At 52.1% G+C, this 21,131-nt stretch overlaps 1 protein-coding gene across 1 annotated transcript in view; it reads right to left on the reverse strand.

Annotated features, from left to right (window-relative positions):
• Window positions 1-21,131, reverse strand: part of VAC14 (VAC14 component of PIKFYVE complex) — a 58,478-nt gene that overhangs the window by 9,780 nt on the left and 27,567 nt on the right. The window contains exons 13-14 of the mRNA XM_058034069.1: window positions 20,905-21,058; window positions 10,775-10,907 (exon numbers count right to left, since the gene is read on the reverse strand). Coding sequence (XP_057890052.1) covers window positions 10,775-10,907; window positions 20,905-21,058 — 287 coding nt within the window. The remainder of the gene's footprint in view (window positions 1-10,774; window positions 10,908-20,904; window positions 21,059-21,131) is intronic.

The raw sequence follows: 21,131 nt of genomic DNA on the forward strand, positions 1-21,131 counted from the left end.
GCTGGAGCCCAGAGGATGTTGGCAAGATGGGGTGGCTTTAGAGCCACATCTCCAATTAAGGACAAGCCCCGGCGTCCCTCCCAGCCCTCTTGCTTTGACAACTCGATGCCTGGAAACCAGCTAATCTAAACATCATCATTTCAGGGAGCTGTCAGAGTTCCCATCCTGCCCGCTCGTCCCTTTAACCACTTCAGCCCCGTCCCCTGCCCCAGCCACCACGCAGGAACAGGGTGGCAGAGGTTCAGACCAGACCAATGCCTGCTTGAACAGGGTGAACATTTGTTTTTCCCTAAAATCTAAAAAAAGTAAGATGAGATCCAGTCTCACTGCAGAACTGTCTCCTCCTCTGGGATCTGTGGGGTGCCTGGGGGGAAACACTGGTCCCATCACATTGCCTGGCCATGCTGAGCACCATCCTGCTGTGTTCAATTAAGCAGGTGCTTCTTCATTAAGCACCAGTGATTTGCTTTATTAGCTCAGGGCTAATAGACACGGGGCCCCAGCAGGGAGAGGATCATGTCTCGTCCCACTTCCAGCAACTGGGACACAGCCTGAGCTGTGGAAGGAGCTGGCTGAGGCCTGGGAGTGATGCTCTGAGGGGTTCTGCTCCACTTTTCTGCTCATGGGTCTCAAAAAAACTTCCACAGCTGTGAGGAGGGCAGAGCCCCTCCGTACTTCCTCCCAACCCTCCTCTTCCTCTGCTCCCTTCCTCTCTCCTCCCAAAGGCTATCCCCCACCCTTCCTCCACACCCCAGGCTCCCCAACAGATGCCCTGGCTTAACCCACCTAACCAGGAAATCCACAGCCTCTGTGATACCCACTGCCCCTCCCCATCCCCCTGAAATTCTCCTGCCAGCAAAAGCAACATCCCCAGCCTGGCCCAGCAGCTGGGATCCTTTAGGAATTTGCAGAGAAAGCATAGATAAAATTAGGATGTGAAGGGGAAAAGGAGAAGAGAGCAAGTGGGGAAGGCAGAGGATGTCATTGTCCCATCCTTTCCCTCCGTATCAGCAAAGAAAATCCCAGTCCTCCATTTTAATCCCCCCCTTTCCTGAATCCAGGCTCCAGAGCCGCTCCTCTGGGCAAGGGAAACCATAGCAACCCCAGCAGCTCCTGCTTTACAAAATTCATAGCATTTTATGTAAGGGATTTTGAAGGGTTTGTGAGGTTTAGAAGCAGGGGAGCTCCTTCTGTCCAGGAGGCAGGTCTGGGGAGGAGAAGGACCCTCATCAGCTTTGGTTTCCTGGAATGGTTATCAAGCTCCCCAGGGAAACTCAGTGAAAGCTGCAGACCAGGGAGGTGCCCATCCTGGGAGGAGATGTGTGGATCTGAGAAGGAGATGTGTGGATTCTGGGAGGGGATGTGTGGATGTGGGAAAGCCGGAGGAGACAAGCCCTGCGATGCCTTCTCTAGAAAAGGGAAAGGTGCAGAGTGTTTCAGTGCAAACAAGGGGAGCCTCCCACGGAGCGTCTGCCTGGCAGCAGCCGCCAGTGACAACTGCGGTGCCAGCTCAGCGCTGGCCTGGCTGCCTCAGCCAAAGGAGCTCCCCAGGCATCCCTGGGGATCCCCACAGCAGCCAGGACAGATCCCTGAGAGAACACAGCACAAATGTACCTCAGTGGCTCAGGCCAGCTTCAGATGGTGAAACAGCATCTTGATCCTGCAGAGCCTCAGCCCGTGGCTTCTGCTCCTCCTGGTGCTCCCCCTGGACATGAGGCCATGGGAAGTCCCTGTTCTGGCTGGCAGGATGGCTGCCCTGCTGCACACTAAAGCTGATAGTCCAGCCTGAAGCTGGGCACATCCACCTTGATGTGCCCTCTCATGATGAACCCAGCCTTGTTCCCACCATGGACATGGCTGGAGAACAGTGCCCTTCAACGAGATCACCTTGAGTTCTCCAAGCAGATATCCAACACCTCTGGATATTTTTATCATCAGTGAGATACCTGCAGCTCTGTACCAAACAGGAGAGGGCAACAGGGCTGTAGCAAGAAGAAAGAGTAATATCCTTTGGAATGGGCCAGAAGCTAAAAGACAACTAAATCTGGAAACCTGATAGTCCACTCAGCCCAAGATATGGCCCAACTTTTAGCATAACACTGATGAATGTGACAGCTCCTCCAAGGGGAAGCCCACTAGACAGACAAACAGAACCAGTCTCCAGCTGCTCAGGCCTGGACTGGTGTGCCAGGACTTTCCTTGAGGAAACTTTATAGTGACTTATGGATAAAGCTATCCTGCCCTTAGAATTCTGGAATGGTTTGGCTTGAAATGGACCTTAAAAATGATCTCATTTCAACCCCCTTGCAATGGGCAGGGATGCCTTTCACTAGACCAGACTGCTCCAAGCCCCATCCAACCTGGCCCTGACCACCTGCACTGATGACCTGCAAAGCTTACAAAATCCTGGAGCAACATCTGAGTATCTACAAAAGCCTCACTTGAAAAACAGGCAAACCTCCCGTTCCAAACCCTCCGGGAAAGCAAAAAATTACCTGCCCAAAGCACTTATTTTCCAACTTTTAAACCTGCCAGACTCAATGGCAAAATGGTTGGCAAATGCAAGTCTTGCCCTGGGCTCTTGGGGCTTCAAGCCCCAGGCAGGAGGCACCAGCAGCAGCACGAGAGCACGTGCCTGGCTCCAGCCACCACCCCAGCTGAGAGGAACAACTCACGTTCAAGTGAGCCCTCCAGAACCTGCTCCCAGAGGGGCACTGACACCGGGCACTGATGTTTCCAGGCAAGCTCTGTTGGGAAGGAGAGGAAGGGTAGGGGCTGGCTTGGGAGTGGGGGAGAACAGCAGAGCAGCAGCAGCAGCAGCAGCAGCAGATCCTTCCTTCGAGACGTCCGCTTCCCTTTCAGGCTGACAGCTGTGGCCTAATTTTCAAGAAAACTGACAAGCGCCTTATTTCTCCCCCTATAATTTCTCATCACTGCAAATAAAATAGGTTAAAGGAGCGGGTGCAAAGCTGTGGCAACAGGAGCTGGGAGAGACTGATCCTGTTCAGGGCATGCACAGTTTGTACACAGATGGGAGCTGTGCTCACCCTTCCCCATCACTCTGCTTTAAGGTGAAGAAATAAAAGTGCTTTTGCTCCTAAAAGCATGGCCAAGGAGCAGGTTGCTGTCCTAGAGATGGATGAGCCTTCGGATGCCCATGTAGGGAAGGCAAATTTGAGGGAAAATGGTCCTGCTGGCTATCTCTAGATCTCAGAAAGCAGAGGGATAGACTGTGGCAGGAATACACTCTGTGTTTGAGAGTGAAGCTTTCCAGAAGGAAGGAAAAGAGGGGTTGGGAAGAGGTAGCAGTGTCCCACGGCTCAGGGATAAGAGTACTCTGGGGTGGGAGGTGAAGCTGCCTTGTCTCTTCTGCCAACAACTCAAGCACATCCTGGAGCTCAGGGAAGGAGGTGCCCATAACTCAGTGAGCCCTGCTGCACTTCCTACTCAAGTGTCAGCTGAAAAAACACCCCATTTATGCCCATGGTTTAGACACCCCAGATGCTGTTTCAGCTTTAGCGCCAGGCTTGCCTCCATGCCTGCTGCCTCTCAGCATTGCATTGGATCACAAAGCCTGCCCTGCCTTCTGAGCCAGGATCCCTGCAAGGATCCCAGAAAGGGATACAGCCTGAGGAGCCTTCCCTCAAACCCCCCAAGGCCCACAGATGCATGAGAGGAGAGCAGATGTATGCTCCCTGCCCTGCCAGAACCCTAAGAGAGAACCCAGTGCTTTGAGGGGACCAGCTCCAGGTGCAGCTGAACACCAGGAGCAGTGCATGCATGAAGGGAAGGAGCACTGAATGGCAGGAACTCCAACCAAGGTGGCTTTTGCACAGCTCTGTGCTTTCAGTGGGGAGTTAAAGATGTCCCATCCAGAGATATCTTATCTGAGGACATCCCATCCTGGGAGCAGTGCCCAGCTGGACCCACTGGCTGAGGTGAACCCTCCTCATATTTAACTGAGTGTACCCTGTGCCTGGAAGACAGGTGGGGGGAAAACATTGTCACTCAGCCTGATTTCCTGTCCTGGCTCTTCCCTCCACAAAGATGAATAAACTGAGTTGTCACAGCTGCAGAGCCAGAAAAGGAAGCACCATCAGAAGACCCAAGCCCAACCAGCAGGATCAGACAGGTTAAGCTGCTTCCCCATGATGAGGGTCGTCACCCCATCAGCCAGGCAAAGAAAATTTGGGAGACGCTTTGGAAGCTGCTTGTGCTGAATCCCTGCTCTGCAGAACATGACAGTCAGCAAGCAGGGAAGCTTTGGGCTCCTCTCCCCACTGTCCAGTTTGCCTTCTCCCAGCTCCCTCCTTCCACAGCCAGCTTTTCCCCAGCATTCCTGCTGTGATCCCAGGGAAAGTGCTGGGAGGAAGCAGATATCCCTACCTGGGGACCTGCCCTTTGAAGGAACTTGGCTGTTTTGTGAGGGTTTTCCTCTCCTACACACATTTCCCCTTCCTCCCCTCCACCCTCTCACTGACCCAAATTAGTCCCAGCCCACTGCTGCTCACATGTGGTTCCCATTTTTCTACAGGAAAACCCATCAAACCCTTCCAAGGAGCTCCAAGTAGGGCTGCTCCTGGAGCAGCTTCGCTGGGTTAGCACAGCAAACTCATTTCCAGGTGCACCCCAGCTCATCCAGCCCCTGCAGCTCCGTGGAGGCATCTCCTGTCCTTCCCTGGGGGTACAGCCCCAGCAGGGAGCTGGCCAGGGCTGACCCAGCTCCTGCTCTCCCAGCAGGGATAATCCTTTGACAGGGCAACCAGGCTCCTCCCTTGTGAAGGTCATGCTGTCACTGACTGCTGGGGCATTGTGATTCCAGAGCCAACCTCTGCTCTGGTGGAAACGGATTTTCCCCCCTCTGGCTCCTGCTTCAAGGGGCTGGGAGGGTATCAGAGAGTCTAGAATGATGTCCCAGAGCCTCAGTGAATTAAAACCCCAACAGACACATGCTCCTGTGGGCTTGTGGAGCTCACTGTGCAAAGTGAAAGAGGCAATTTGAGAGCTGGGGGCTTTTGGAGGTAAAGTGGGGTTGCTGGCTTCCTTCCAAATCCCATAGGAGCCTCAAGAGACCATGGAGGGCATTCACAGTGCAAAGCTGGAGCAGAGGGAGAATGCAGGAAAGCAGAGCCTGTCTGCCACCAAATTGCTGTATCACTGTTCTGGATCTCCAGGCAGGGGGAGAGAAGGTTTTGGGGAGCAGGGAGCATTAAAAGGAAGCACAGAGGAATGGGCTGGAGATGAGTGAGGAGAAACCCACTGAGCTCTGCAGAACTGAGCATATTCACCACCCTGCTCCATCACCCTGTGCCTGGCCGGGGCCTCGGGTGACAGGGAGTCCCTCTTTCTGCTTTGCAAATGGACAAAAAAAACACAAACTGAAGAGCTTTCTCCTGTTCCTGCTCTCGGTGAGGCATGAGGAGGGGGATGGCGAGTGCACAGTTCATTAACGCCGGAGGGCAGGCGGCCAGCGAGCATCCTGGCAGGCAGAGCAGTGGATTTTCGCAGGCTCGCTGCCTCCCGACACAGAAGCTTCCCTTGTAGCACTCACAGCTGTTTGGATTTTACCCGAGTTCATATCACAGTTTATCAAAGAGCCTCCATTTTTTTTCCCCTTCTTTTTTTTTTGCACTTTGCTGAGCACAAGCCAAATGGTTCCTGCAAAAACAAACGCAGGTTTTGTTCTGCATTGCAGTGGCACCGAGGGTGGGAGAGAGGAAGAGGTGACACGTGTCCCCCCTCCAGCCCTGATTCACTTGTAGAGGGATTTTCAGGGCATGGGTTTGGCAATGGGAGCTGGAGGGGGCACAGTGGCATCAGCACATCCAAAGGAAGGAGCAGGAGTGGGTCCTGCATCCCAGCACTGGGTGCCTCCAGATCATCAGGGGGTACTGGGGTGTTTGCTCAAGGAAAATGTGTGTCCAGAGGAGCCCAAGAGCATCCAGGCTTGGGAGAAGAGGAGGGTTTTGGTTAGCCCCAGCTCCTGAGATCTCCCAGTGAGGGGCTGGGAAGTGAGGACCGCACAGCAGGAGGAAAGGACAAGGTTAGGGATGAGGTGGGAGGCAGGATGGGGCTGGTGGGACACTGGCTCATGCAGTATAGAGGCATCCTGTGGTTGTGGCACTCCCTTATTACCAAAACAAACACCCACTGGCTCTGTACAGGATCCCCAGTGCATCCCTTGCTACCCAAACCTGCAGCTAAACCCCCATCCCACTCCCTGCTGACAGCCCTGCTCACTGGGATGCTGGCAGGCAGCCCTTCCCTTCCCACTCTCCCAGACAGAGCAGGGCCCTGGGAATGCCAGGCAGGCCAGTCAGAAGTGATTTAACACACACCTCAGTGTGGGGCTGCCAAGAGCATCGGATGGATGTCTGTGCTCCACGCTCCTCCAGCCCTCTGCTCCCCTCCTCTCTGACTCCTCATCCTGGTTAGCAGGTTCAAACTCACTTTGTGTCTTTTTCACTACTTTTTGTGGAGAAACTGGTGCTGTACAGTCAGCCCCTCAGAGGCAGAAGAGCCCTGTCATGCCCTAAGAGGGACGGGCCACCCCAGACCTTCATGCACCCAGTGTGACCTGCCAGTCTTTGTCCTCAGCTCTGTCCTCATTATCCAGCTCTCCACTGGCCTCATCCCAGCAGGGCTTTGAGATCTCAAGAACAGTCAGAATTTCCAGCCAGGTGAACTTTTCCCGTCTGCTGGAAGTATAAATCTGCGGCCCCATCACGAGACTTGGGATTTTCCAGCTCTGCAGCTAATGCCATAAATTGGCTGAACAACCTTATATGCTCCACTCTATGTCTTCCAGAGGGAGTGCAGAGCCAGCCAGCCCTCCTGGCCAGTCCCCACAGGGTTCAAGCATACCCCCAAAGGCCAAGGACCATCCCCAGTCAAATGGACAAGTCTCACCAGGTGCATCACATGCCAGGTGGTTGAAAAGTCACGCCAGAGCCTCTTCCAAGCAGCTTAACCTCAGAAAACACCCTGTGAGAAAGTGCCAGGCAGGGGGGAGGTTCATTTAACAGCTCTATAAAACAAGCTGAGACAACCCCTGCGTGCAGGCTGTGCCTGGGGAGCAAAGTGCTGACTCAGGCATCCTCTCTGCCCCAGGGTGCCACTGCTCTGCAAGAAAATGGCCTTGCTGGGCTTCAAAATTAAGCCTTGTGCTTCAAAGCATCCCCACACGACATGCACAGGGATGTCTCCAGCCACTCAAGCACATCCCACACCCTAGAGGGTTCATTTGCTGTGGCAAGGTACATCAGCCATGAATGTCTGAGCTGTTCCATCTCAGAGAGCAGCAAAAACCTGGCTGCTTTGGAGCTAGGCTTGACTTAGCCAGTTGAACCAGCTCCTGGAGCTCAGCCTGACCCTGGGGACACCACAGAAATTGCACAATCAACCCTGGGGCCTGCCTGAGGGGAATAGACAGCTCCTTTCAAGGACAGCCAGCCCTCTCCTCACACTGTGCTCCGAGCAGCCACACTGATGTCCACGCAGTAGGACTTAACCTCTTCCTTAATCCCCCCATCCCACTGCACTGGTACCAACCAACAGGAATTAAATCCAGCCTGCAAATCTCAGTGTGAGCTGAAAAGCTCGGTGCCGCTCTGCTGCCTGCCTCCTGACCGGCCAAGCAGCTTTCCCTGCCCAGGGCTCCTGCCTGGAGGACAGCCTGCTGCTCCAGGGAGCCATGTGATGCTTTGGAAGCTCCTCTGCATTTTTCTGCTGCTCCAAGAGGTCAGCAGCTGAATGGGAATATTTGCTTCTTGCTTAAGGGCTCTGGTGAATCCAGGACGGTCACGTGCCAGCCAGGGCAATTAGTGAGAAGGGTGGAAGGCCTCAGATGTGCTTATCAAGGTGGGAGGTAACTGATGCTCCTGCTTCTGACAACACTTTAGGAGCAATGTATGAGTGCAAACATGCCTGGATTGAGAGGAGATGGCAGCACTTGGTATTCTTAGTTTTGAAGGCAGATTAATTTTACTGGCTTCCAGTCTAAAAAAGGTCACAAGTGACAGTAAGAGATAAGGGACCCCCAAAGGAACCCTGTCAGCTGCAATGCACAAAACTGATGCCAAATAAAAAAAAATATATTTGGAAGAGATCATGGGAGCAGGTTTCCCTTCTTTCTCCAGGGGAGAGGGGTGGGACAGCATGAGACTGTATGGGACTCATACCACTGCAATCCCCTCAGCAACTCCTTTGCCCAGACACCCATGAGGCATCCAAACAGCTTTGAAGAGCCTTCTCCTGGATGCTGCTCTTCCTTTCTCACACATCATAGATGACAGGGAGTTGAAAGGGACCCATAAGGACCATCAAGTCCAACTTCTCCTGCTGGGGCTCAGCTGGGCATGTGATACTTCTTTATGAATGATAAAAGTTTTTGGAGCTGTTTCCCTGTTATTTTGAAGGAAGTTTGCTTTTCCACTTAGCTCCACCCTGTCTTCTCTGGCAAAGCATCTCGAGATACCTACCTTGGGACTGGGGTTACTGATGCTGAGACCACCCATCACAGCCCCTACCTCTGCCTGAGCCAGGGTGCCAGGGAGGGTTGCAGGTAATTCTCTCACCCATCTTTCAGCATCAGGCAGGCTCTGGAGCAGCTCTACCTGTCTTGGGGACCACAGGTCCTTACAGAGCAAGAGACGTCCCCACCTCCTGCAGAGATCAGTGGTCAAACCCCACTCCTATCCTCAAGCATGCAATGTACTATAACCTCTGTCTCTGTGACTGAGGATATATCAGGAGAGTGTCTAAAGTCCTTTCAGAGTCAGAAACCAAGCATGAACAAACTTGAGTTGGATTAGAAATAAACTGCCTTTAATCACAGATCCCCTACGTGACCTCATGGACCTTTGAATTTGCCCACCAGCAACGTGACAGGGAAAACTGCTGTGCTATGCTTGAATAAAACCCCTGTCCTCCATTTCCCTTTCCTGTGAACACTAATCCTTCAGCTGGAAATCATTGCCTAAACGTAACAGGTCTATTCTCCTTCCCTGTTCCAGTGTTCCCAGGCCAGCCTGGGAAAGGGGCAGCAGTGGTCCCGGACCACACTTCAGCAGATGCTGTCCCAGTCTCTCAAATATCCCCCTTGCACTCTTCAGCTCAGGATGAAATGGAACATCACCAGCATCTCTTAAGTCAAACATGAGGCTGGCTTCTCACCCTGCTGTGCAAAACAGCTGAGCTGGCTTGTGGACAGGGGAGGGATGTAACGTGGGAACGCGCATACGGCTTCAATTTGAAAAGTGGCTAAAAATAGCTCCATGAGGCTCCCACATTCACTGAGCCTCTCCAGCAAGAGATCAATCTTTGCCAGAGAGTCCTGTAAAAGTTTTTCTCCTCTATTTTCATCTTGCTCTTTCTGGAAGCAGCAGAGATGTTAGTTTACACCAGTCTTTTACCTGCCATCAGTAGGTTTCAGCGTTAATCACTGTTACCTGAGGGCATGGCTCACCCTCCCAGAACCACCACTTTGGCTCCAGTCCTGCATCTACCCCATATGAGCAACAACGTGACTTGACAAAGGACAGAGTCATCTATTTTTTAATTTTTTTTTTTTTTGCTTTACCAGATTTTTTGGGGCATGAGTCACTGTAAAAAGCCTCGGCTTGCTGAGCTGCTGTGAGCCAGTCCCACCGCACCTCTGGCTGGCTGCTGGGAAAGCTGGGCCTGCCAGCCAAGGCTCCTCCTGCCAGAGCTGGAGGGAAAAAGCTGGAGGTGGCCAGGGTGCAGGAGAGCTTTTCAATGGGACCCTGCCCAGGCTCACTGTCACTCTGGTCAGCCTGCTTCCCTAACACAGCACGAGGTCACTTCCTTGCCAAGGTGGCTTATCCTAGGGGCTGTGCTGACTGGTGAGAGGAGAGTGGACACTCTGAGTGGGATATTTTCTCTGGGATGAATCTGGACTTAGGCCAAAAATTGCTGCCCAAGCAGATACAACTCCACACCCAGCTCAGCTTAGCAAATTTTGGGAACTCTGCATGCTGTATTTTCCCACTGAAGTGAGGGGACCTCTTCATCAGTACCTGGCACACCTCTGTGCCTTTGGAGAGGTGATTTTCTTCTCTCACAGAAGCATGGCTTTTATCTCATGCTCTCCCCCTGTTCATTTTGATGCCACATCCCTGAAAGCAAGGGAGGAAAACCCAGGGTCCTGCCAGCTGATTCCACCAACCTCCTCACTGATTTCTCCACCTTGCCTCGACCATTAACCCTGTTATTTCCCAGTGAGCTGAGGAACAGCTATCCCTTGCCCCAGATTTTATTGCAATAAAGATGACTGCCTGCCAGCTGCCACGACACTTGGCATTCCAGCCTTCACAACATTTGGCTCTCCAGCCTCTGCCTCTCCTTAAAAAGCTGAAGCAAAATCTCCCAACTCTGTGCATTGAAACACATGGCTTTGGATGGGTGAGCATCTCGCCAAGCCGGCTGGAGGGATTCACTCAGCTTGGCACTCTGAGTGCAGCCTGTCTCCTGCTCTGGCTGGTCTAGTTGCTTCTTAACGAAACAGGCTCTGACAACATTGTTTAATAAGGAGCCACTTTGCCTCCGGGGATGGGAGAGAGAAATATGGTGCCTTGACATGTGAAAGGCAAATCCCGTTTGCTCCAAAACCGTTTGCAGGAGTAAGAGGGAAGCTTGAGGAAATGGTTCTGACTCTGAATGGATGTAGTACTTGGGCTGCCTGACCCTGCCATCCCTGTCCCACCCGTCCCAGGGGTGCTCAGGGGCTTCAGTGAGGCTGGTGGGGTGCTCTGACCTGATGATGAAGGCTCCTCTGGCTTCCAGGAGTTTCCGTTCACTGCTGAAGCGCTTGAGCAGGTTGATCATGAACTTGTAGAAGTAGGAGTTCATGGTGGGGGTGGAGGGTGAGCACTCCAGGCCTTTTGTACCTGGGGAGGCAAGGGGAGAGCAAATTAGAGCTGCCAGGGCCCTGCTGCCAAAGCCTTATGAGAGAGCAGACACCCTTGGTCACATGGTCACAGCACTGAGATGGCAAGGGCAGGGGCATGGAAAGATTTTCAAGCCTCATATAACCACATCTGGTTGGTTCAAGCAGAGCCAGCCCTGTCCTAGCTCTCTCCAGGCCAAGGGAAAGCATCTTGTGGTCACAACATTGGAAACAGCACCTGGGGTTAAAATGGGAATTTTGGGAGTTCATCTCAGAGCTCTTCAGCTTCAGTAGCTGCTAGAAGAAGGAGTGCCTGAGGCTCTAAATTGAGCCAATCCCATCTCCTCAGATATGGCATGTACATTCATCCCAAAACCACCAGACTGCTGGTGAGTTGAAGAGCCTGCAATCCAACCCCGTAAGCCACAGATGCCCTGAGCCCAGTGAGCATGCAGTGGCAGACACACACATTCAGCCCTGAGCCATGGCACAGACACTGGTTTACACATGGTGATGTCATTTTCCCTGAGCAGGAGCCACTTGGTACAAGTGTCATACACAATGTGCCCCAGCGCTACCATAAAGTACTGGTCAAACCACAGCAGAGCTCCAGGCTTAGGGATTGTCCTGGCCTGAGACTCCTGGCAGGGAGGGCAGGGAAAGGGGCAGCTGCCAGCTCAGGGAAATATCCCCTCCAAACAAAAGAGCAGGGAGCTGGCAGGTAAAGATTGCTTTTCCCACAGTGAAACCCCAGGGGAGATGGTTTATTTAGCAGGACAGCGCTCAAAGCAAATGTTTGGAGAGAGCGTTTCAAAGGCGACTCTGCAAAAAGGGGAGCTCTCTTCCTTAATTTCTCCTTCAGAAAGGCCACATCTAACTGTGGTAAGGAGGGAAGCCAGCACACACGAGCACCCCAAGGCTGCTCTCCACACACTATTTCCATCAGATAACCAAAGGAAACCTGAGCAGTTTGATTTATGGATGTTGTCTGCTTCCATGGACACTCAGCGGAGCACGGAGCAGCCAATTAAAGATGTAATTAAGCTGCCAAAGCCCAGGAAAACTGATGGAAAAGCTGCTGGTCTGTTTTCTATCCTGCCTCTCCCAATGATACACAGGAGATACACGCAGGGCAGCTTCCCCAGGTTTGGATTTAACATCTAAGAGAACATACAGAGCCAAAAAAAAAAAGGAAAATTAAATACAAGGTCATCCTGACCAGAACCTGGTGTCCTCTTCCCGCTGGAGCTGTGTGTTCACCCACCCCTTGGTATATCTGTAACCCCAAACCAGGCTTTGAAGCAGGCAGCTCCCTGAGCACAAGTGTTCACCATCGCATCATGTTTCCCCTCAGCTGCAGGGAAGATGATCTGGGCAAAGGAAAAAAAAAAAGGGATCTAGCCGAGCCAATGTGCTCCAAAACAAAGGTGTGTTTGTTCCAAGGCAGGGAGCACCCGGTGTGAAAATGCAGCCATGCCCCACGTGTCGTCACTACAGCTGCTCAGCACTGCTCAAGAGGGAGCAGAGACACGGTCTGGAGGTGACATGGGGCAGATCTGCCTTCCCACTGTGCCTGCCTGCAGCTCAGCCTGAAACCTCCCAGCACAGCCTGGGAAGGCAGGTGAACACCAGGCAGAAACTGTCTTTCAAAGCTGCAAAGCGGCATTTTTGTCCATTTTCTCAGCAACTCTGAGACACCCAAACCTGGTTGTGCTGCAACACGAGCTAGCAGCAAGTAGGACATCCCACCTTCATTGCCACCAGCTAACAATGCTCCAGTGCTGTAGCTTGTCTGGGGGAAGGTCTCATCCTGGAGTTTCTCATTTCTCAAGACCCCAAAAATAGTCTCTCTGAGCCCCACAGCAGCATCAATGGCACAGTGTTCCCTCCACAAAGCAAAGCCAACTTTCAGCTCATTGTCATCTTGCACGTCTTCCAGCCAAACATTACATATCCTAAAACACATCCCAAAGGAAAAACAGGAGGAGGCAGCAATTTTTCTCCTCCCTGACAGGACCAGCATTTCTGTTGTGCACAGGACAAAGCTGTATGGAGCTGTGTGGCTGCAAGACAGACCAGCCACAAGCACCTTCAGATATGTGCTCTGAAGTGGTGCAGCATCCCCTGCATCTCCAGCTGGAGACTGGGAATGACCTGCTGGATCAGCTGAGTATCCAAAAGTCAGAACTGCCTTGGGGATGAGATCCCAGCTAGTCTGCAGGACCTTCAGTACTGCTGTTGTCTTCCATCAACTGGCTCCTGAACCTTGGACCCTTCTGCCCAGCCTGGATGCATGGAAGGACTGGTGCCCTGTTTTTCCTAGAAGAAAGCATGTGAGCATGCCTACTCCAGGGAGCCTTTTCACCATCCTTTCCTTCTGGGAGCACTGAGACTGAACTCCAGAGGGATCATTTCTCCATCCTTTGCCCATGCACAGGAGCTATGCCTGCATGTTCCTAAAGAAAGTTTCCACTGTGACACACCATGCCAGAGCAGCCTTGCCAGTGCTCTCTAGGACTAATGCTGGGAGTGAGAAACCAGGGTGTCAGAGTCTGCCAGGCTGTAAAAGGCTCAACCAAACCTCAGACGGAGCTTAAACAGGCAATACTTCTTCCAAGCAGGCAAAGCAGTTCTTTTCCAAAGCCTCCCAATCCTCCAAACTTCCCGTTTGCTCTGTTTACAGGATGTCTAGGAAGTGGCTGGCACCTTGTGTGCCATGGTGTAACCCTTCCTGGCGTAGCCCAGAGCTCAGCTCGCTGCCCTGAGGGTTACAGCTCAGCACAGTGGCATTCCCAGCCCGACAGAACTGTGGGAGCAGCTTGTCAAGTGTTTTCTCTGAAGCACGAGAGACAAGCAGGAAGAAGTGTTAAGAAAACTGTGGCATAATTAATTGAAGCTTGCACCTCTCCCCCTTTCCCTGAAGCAAAAGACTTTGCAGATCCGTAACCTGCCAGATCTGCTGTTAACGTAGCTGGGGCTGGTGGCACGTCACAGCTCTACTTTTTTTTTTTTTTTTTTTTTTTTTTAATCTGGTGTGGAGGAGGGAGCTGGAAGAAGAAAGATCCATGCTCAGAGCAATGATGAAACTCAGTCCAGACATCCACTAGAATAGGAACAAATGGGAAATTTGGGCTCAGAGGAACATCAGAGAAGTGAAACATCACAAAAGGCATGTGGGAATTGCAGCTATATGGCCGCAGTGAGTCCACATCAGCCTGGGTCCTTGTAATTGAATCACAGAAGGGATCTTAAAGCTCATCTAGTTCCAACCCCTCTGCAACGGGCAGGGACACCTTCCACGAGACCAGGTTGCTCAGAGCTCCATCCAATCTGGCCTTGAACACTCACAGGGATGGGGCAGCCACACCTTCTCTTAGCAACCTGTGCCAGTAACTCATCACCCTCACAATAAAGAATTTCTTTCTAATAGCTAAACTAAACATATTCTGTCAGATTCACACCATTATCCCTTGTCCTACCAATGGCTACAGCAACCTTCTGCATCCCAGCATGCCAGGCTAACAAGTCCTTTCCCCAGATTCCCTTCACAGACTGGGGTAGAGCCAGGGACACAAGCAGGCTTCTTGGATCATCTAAGTCAATACCAACATCTGTTCCCCCAGCCAGGAGTGCCAGCTCGAGCGGAGCACAGCGAACGTCTGCAAACCCCAGTGCATCCCTGAGCGCTCACCAGCAGCTCACGCTGCGTGGCCACACTATAAATCAACCGAGACAGGCAATTAGGGATCTATATTAAGGCCCTTATAAATATATATTGTACATCACCCTGGAACATTCAGGCTGTCTGGCTGCTTGATGGGCTGAGCTGTGTCGAGACCTACAGTATCCAAAGTGTCCCCACATTGCTCCGGGTGAGCCTGGCAGACTCCGAAACTAACTCGGATTTTCCTATCTCAGCCACAAAGTTCTGAACTTCACCTTGGCATAAAACATAACTTCTATTAATTTACTATAATTGGTTTCAAACTAGTCTTAATTAAAACCGGTGTGGACTTGCTTAACTCCATTGAAACCAAATTGAAATAAGATTGGAGCAGAATTGATTCCTTTCCGAAGCAAGCTAAAGCTGGGTAAGCTGGTTAAAGAGTATCCACAAGGGTATTTGCGGTGGTTTAGCTAAAATGATTTACCGCAATCTCTAATTGAAGCAATTTCAGCTCGGATATAGGCAGGGTAAGCTAAGAGTTGGCGAGGCCAAGCATCCTTCCCACCCGAGCGCTTTCCCCAAGGCATCATGTTTCCAGCTCAGCCCAGAGAATGATCTCCCCCAGCTCTTCTGGGAGCACCAGGGATAAACGCGGCGGCAGCCGGAGCTGGTCCGCGAGCCCTGAGCCGGCCCGAGTGCCAGCGGTGTGGGAGTCGGCGCTGCCAGATGGTGCTGGGCGAAACCCCGGGCAGCGACGTGGGAATCTGTGCAGCGTCTCCCCCCGGCAGCCTTCCCCAGGATGTTTTGAATTTTAGCTTTTGCAAACACGGAGCGGCGAAGCCTCGCGGAGCAAGATAAAAATAGAGCTGCAAAAAAGGCAAATCCTCCCCTCCTCCTCCCAGAAAGCCGGCGCAGGGCGTAGCTGGAAACAGATGTGAACATGTCGGCAGCTCAGCTGGGCTCTGGAAAACCTCTACTCTCCCCTTTGCAGAGCACAGGATGCTGCTGACGAAATAAACCCACCAAAAATCTGGATTGTACAGCCAGAGGCTGTGCTCAGCCTGGTTTTGCTTGGACACACATGGATATTTTTCCCCTACCTACCTGGCTAAAGAGCCATGGGTTTGTAATTCCTGATTTCAACATCTCGACAAAAAGGGGGTCCCAGAATGGTTGGGGTACATATTTTGATGCCAAATGAGGCTTTTGCTGCTCCTTGCTTTCCCCCATCTTATGCAGGGTCTGTGCTCATGGCTGCCTGGGAGGAAGGCAGCAGGCAATGATAATCCTGATGGTTTTCCTAGTAAGGTTAGCAGTTCACTACTGCCCCATTTTTCTTTGCTAAGGTAAATCAATAAGCAAAAATGCAGCAAGGGTATAGCTCAGCCATTGCTCAGGAGCACAAAGTACCCAGCAGAGATGCAAACCAGGAATGGATAAGTTTCAAGGTGAGCTTAGAGTGGGCTGAAGCTCCTGCATGGAAAGGTAAAGTATACGGAACACAACCTGAAGACATGAGCAGCAATCGGGTTTGCCGGGCCCTTTTCCTACCAATACTCATTTTGCTAGTTTGTTTTTCACCTCATTCCTCACCTCACCCTACAAATTCCTCATAACATCTTTGGGAAACTGAGGCAGCCCAGCAAAGTAACTCCAAAGGAAGCTTGGCTATGACTGATTTATCTACACCATCAACTTCTCCTTTGTCCACCACTACAAATCAGTAATCCCAGCTGTTATTTGGGAATCCCCAGGCTTTGTGGCTGGCTGTGTGCTGTGACCATCTCAGGAGAGATGGATACCTGGAGGCACGCCAGGCAAGTTAACACTACATCTGGATGGTCTCTCCTGGGGCTTTCCAAGGCATCCCAGCTCCTCTATTACACTGCATCCAGGAAAACAAACAGATCAGCCCTTCTTTCAAACTCGTCTCCTCCTCAAGAAGCACAAAAGTGTTTTTGACAATCAACACTCCTGAACAGCTTCAGGCCAGTAGGAAAAGAGATGCCACAGACAACAAACATCAGGAGCCAGACTGCTGAATTTGGAGCACTCAGGACAGCCTTCTTTTCTCCTGCCTGCTTGGCTCCTCTGCTCCCTGCAGTCACACTCCTGATTCTACAAAAACTGTTGGAAACTGGCTCCTTCAAGTGCAAGTGGTTAATGGTGTGATGTCATCTGCCTCACTGCCTTTTGTGGGGAGGATGAGTAAGGAAGGGTTTCACTTTTTTCCTTCTCTGACACTGGAAATAGCAGTTTAGGAGATCTGAGCCATCTGACAGGAAGTCACCTTCTCTTTTCTACTTTTCATGGACCTCCTGCACACTACAGACTCTCACCTGATTCTTGCAGAGGCTGCCCTAACATTTTACGGACTGTCTGGAGGTGGGACCTTGTCATACGCTGCCACCTCTGCAGACCTACAATGACACAATTGAAGCAACAGACAACAAAAAGGGAGTGGTTTGGCTCACTGAGAATAAAATCCCCCCAAAGATATGTCAAAAGCAAATCCCTAAAACAGAATATCTCTACTCTGGAATGCTGCATGTTCTCCAGGGGGGATACAGCAGGACTAAACTCAAGAGACTACATTTCTGAGGGACTTCTAGCAGTCTCCTCCAGAGTAATCCACTGACTCCTGGGATATCCATGGACTGCCAGTGGAAACCAGGGACCTCAGGCACATTAGTGACTCCACACATGGAATCAGACTCCCAGCAAACATCCTATAGCGTGAGGTGCTCAGAGGGTGCAGCACTGTCCCCACCACCTCCGGCAGGAAGCCAGGCAGGAGAGACCGGACCAAGCTGGAGAGGAAACAAAGGGCTGTAACTGCTTCACCTTACAAAGCTGTGCAGAAAGGAAGGAAGAGATGTGTGCAAGAGCTACCCTGTGCAAGGCAGCAGCTGGTCTGGCATCCTTTTGGAATGAGCTTTTGTCTCTTGTGCAAAGCAGAGCTGTAGATGAGGCTGGAGGGCTTCCACCTATGGTATCATGGAATGGTTTGGGTTGGAAGGGACATTTAAAGGCCTTTAGTCCAACCCCCTTGCCATGGGCAGGGACCCCTCCCACTAGACCAGGCTGCTCAGAGCCCTTCAACACTTCTAGGGATAGCACTTCACATCTCTGGGCAATCTCTTCCAGTGCTTTACCATCCTCACAGTGAAGAATTTCTTCCTAATACTTAATCTAAAATTACTCTCTTTCAGCTTGAAGCCATTCCCCCACGTCTTGTCACTCCATGCCTTGTCCAAAGTCCCTGTCCAGTTTTTCTGGAGCCCTTTCAGGCACTGGAAGAGGCTCTAAGGTCTCCCTGGAACCTTCTCCAGGCTGAACAACCTCAACTCCCAGTCTGTCTCCTCAGCAGAGGTGCTCCAGCCTCTGATTATCTCTGTGGCCTCCTCTGGGCTTGCTACAACAGGTCCTTGTCCTTCCTGTGCTGAGGGCTCCCAATCTGGATGCAGTCTTCCAGATGGGGTCTCACCAGAGTGGAGTAAAGGCACAGAACCACCTCCCTTGACCTGCTCACTTCGGTGACAACCACTCTCAGGTCATCTGCAACTTGTCTCAACTTTCCATGGTTGGAAAAGACACTCCCAAAGCAAAGCAGGCACTGGATTCCCATTGTACTGACCAGACTGGCATTTGCACAATCACTCCAAAAACCGGGAAGCTCTTGGGCACAGCCCTACAGCCCTTGTCCCTGGAAAAGTGGGCAGAAGGTACCAGGGTGACACTCATGGAGGCCAAACCAGCCACCCTCTCCCAGGGCAGCCAGAGCAGGTCAGGAGGAGGTGCTGGGTCTCCCGGGCAGTGCTGAGCTGGGCTGGCCCCAGTTCATTGTGCTTGGAGAAGGCGTCGAGGGCAGCTGACCTTACGTAACCGGAGAACAAAGTGGCTAAATAAAAACTGGAGCTGGGAACGGGCTGCGGAAGTGGGACACGGCTTTCCTGACTAATCAACCAGCATCTGAAGGAAACCAAACTCAATGGCAGGGAAACAACTGCATAAACACATCCCGAGGGAAGAAAGGGAGAGAGAGGAAACGCGGGGAAGACCGTGGGGGCACTGGCCCCTTCCACCTCCACTCCTGCCCTTACTGCTTGGCTAGCCAAGCCTGGAGCGCCAGGACAGAGAGCACCGCAGGAAATCTGCCACGAGCTCAAGGATTTCAAAGGGTGACCCTGCTTGTTTACCTGCAAAGCCACCAACTGCACATTTGGAAGGGCCTCTGGGATAGGAGAGGATTTGGGTTGGGATAGCTCAGCAGCTCTCCTCCCACTACTGGCTCCAAGGGCAACTCAGTCTAAAGTGGATGAAGGAATGGAGAGATTTAACCCTGGGGAGAAGAGCTGGGACCCTGCAGCCCCCACTCTAATGGGACAACAGCATCCGTCCTACTGCCAATACAGCACTGTCTGAACCACAGCAGGTAACAATCCCATATATCCCAGTACAAAACCAGTGACTCCAGAAAGGGGTACACCCTCTCTCTGTTGCCATCACCTCATGATTTTTGCCTGGGAATGGCAGAGTTTTGGCTCACTTGCTCTCACCATCCAGGACCATGCTCAGACATGGGGATTTCCACTGGCCACTGTCCTGCTCCAAAAAGTCCTCCCTTCAAGCAGTCTTCTGGCAAAAGGAGTATTTTCCAGGAGCCTCTGATTTTCAAGGCATAATCCAGGAAGGTCCTGGCCCAGCTCTGACCCTCAGTTTCCCTGGAGGAACTCCCCAGCAGCCCATCCGGTCTCATCCTTGGGTGGTCAAAGCCAGACGGGACTGGGGCCATGATAAACGCCCAAGGCCAATGAACCAGCTCCTTTTCCCCTCCCCAAAAACATCTGCCTTTGGTTAAAAGCCAATGACCCTGCAAAGCTCAGCTCCAAATAAATTCTTAAGGAACAATTTTCTGGTGCATTATAGGGAAGAGGAAAATAGGTGAGGAAGCCAGAGCCCAGCAGGACCTGTGTGGGGGCAAGTTGTCCCACCCTGGGGCAACAGGAGCTCTGGCTCCAGCAGATCTACTCCAGGAGGGGAGAGCCAGACTCTTTTTAAAGGTTACACTTGAGTAAGTGAAGCCAAGTTGCTCTTCCAGATAGCTAACAGGGGCCACGGCAGCCGTTAGGATCCACGCCATCCAGCCTGCTATTTTTAGATCATCCAGAAGGAAGGAAACCTCAGACAACCATCAGTGTGAGCTGAACTGCAGCTCCTCAGCTGCTTGGCCAGCGCTGCAGGAGCTGCTCCACCCAGGCAGTCTCACTTCTGACAGTGGGAGGATGGATGGGACTTGCAGAAAGCTCAGGGAGGTCACCAGCTCTGCAGCCCTCACCTCTCCATTGCAGAGATAAAGCTGCCAGCAGGAAACAGGTAGATCCACAAAAAAAATCCCACCCTGAACAGCCAAAGACGCAAGCTGGTTGCTGGTGCAGTGATTTATAAGACCAGGGAGGGGTGAGCAATCCAGGATGTTCAGAGAAAACAAAGCCTGGGGATGGGAAAGCAAAGCCTCTCACTCTGGTGGTGATTTTGCAAGGCCCTGTGGCTGCATCCTCTGCAGGGAGAGGCAGCCTTGGCTCAGTGCTTGGGTTGCAATCCAAAGCTCACATGAAACGTGCTTTTGGCTGGGACAACCTGGCCTGGGGAGTACAACAGGGAGGCCCTTAAATAGCAGCAGAGGAGGAGAAGGAGAAGCCAAGCAACTGTAAAGCATGAACCACAGACAAGGGAAGGTGAAAAAAATTTCCCTGTGTGCAGGATAATTAATGAAAGGTTATTTTTTTTTTTAATCTCCCGAGTCCCCAGAAAATAGGATCGTCCCTCTTCATCGCTCTCCTGAGGTTTTGCCAGGCACTCAGAGCAACGTAACAGTTCATAGCCAATGTGGGCAGCCTGGCACAGGGATCCCTCTGCAGATCTATGGATGTTTTGGAGATCTGGGATTGCAGCCAGCATCTCATCCTGCACTGATTCTAGGGCTCTGAGGGCTTTTACAAGGAGAAAAGAGGCTGGAGCCCAAGGTCCCATAAAAAGTAGGACAACAACGACATCTCTCCATACTGGCCTCTGGGGCATCCTGCTGCTAAACTGAGCCCTAAATCCCCAAAACACAAACTAGGGGAAAAAGCAGCAAAAATAAAAGCAGCACCCTGGTCTGTGCCATGGCAGACTCGATTCCCAAACTATGCTGGGCGGGGATGAAGACATTGATTTATTACTGTAAAATAAGCTTCTCCTTTTGCCCGAGCAAACCTGACTGGCGCCATGGAAGATGGGGAGGGCCCAGGAGCAGGGAGGCACGGAGCTGTGGCACAGGGGCACTCACTGGAGGAGCTCAGCTGGCCAGGCCTGGCTGGGACATGCAGCTCCACGGGGCCAGGTCGCACGTCGGAGCCATCGGAGGGACCGTGACCCTCCTCTGTCTGTCCTGCTGGGGAAGAAGCAATCTCAGCCAGCAGCTCCAGGTCCTTCAGGATAACCTGTGGAGAGAGGGATGGTGCAGGGTGAGCTTTCCTTCCCAAATCCACACACAGAGAGGGTGAGCTGGGAAGC

Source organism: Melospiza georgiana, chromosome 14 (assembly GCF_028018845.1).
Source record: "Melospiza georgiana isolate bMelGeo1 chromosome 14, bMelGeo1.pri, whole genome shotgun sequence".
Taxonomy (NCBI): domain Eukaryota; kingdom Metazoa; phylum Chordata; class Aves; order Passeriformes; family Passerellidae; genus Melospiza; species Melospiza georgiana.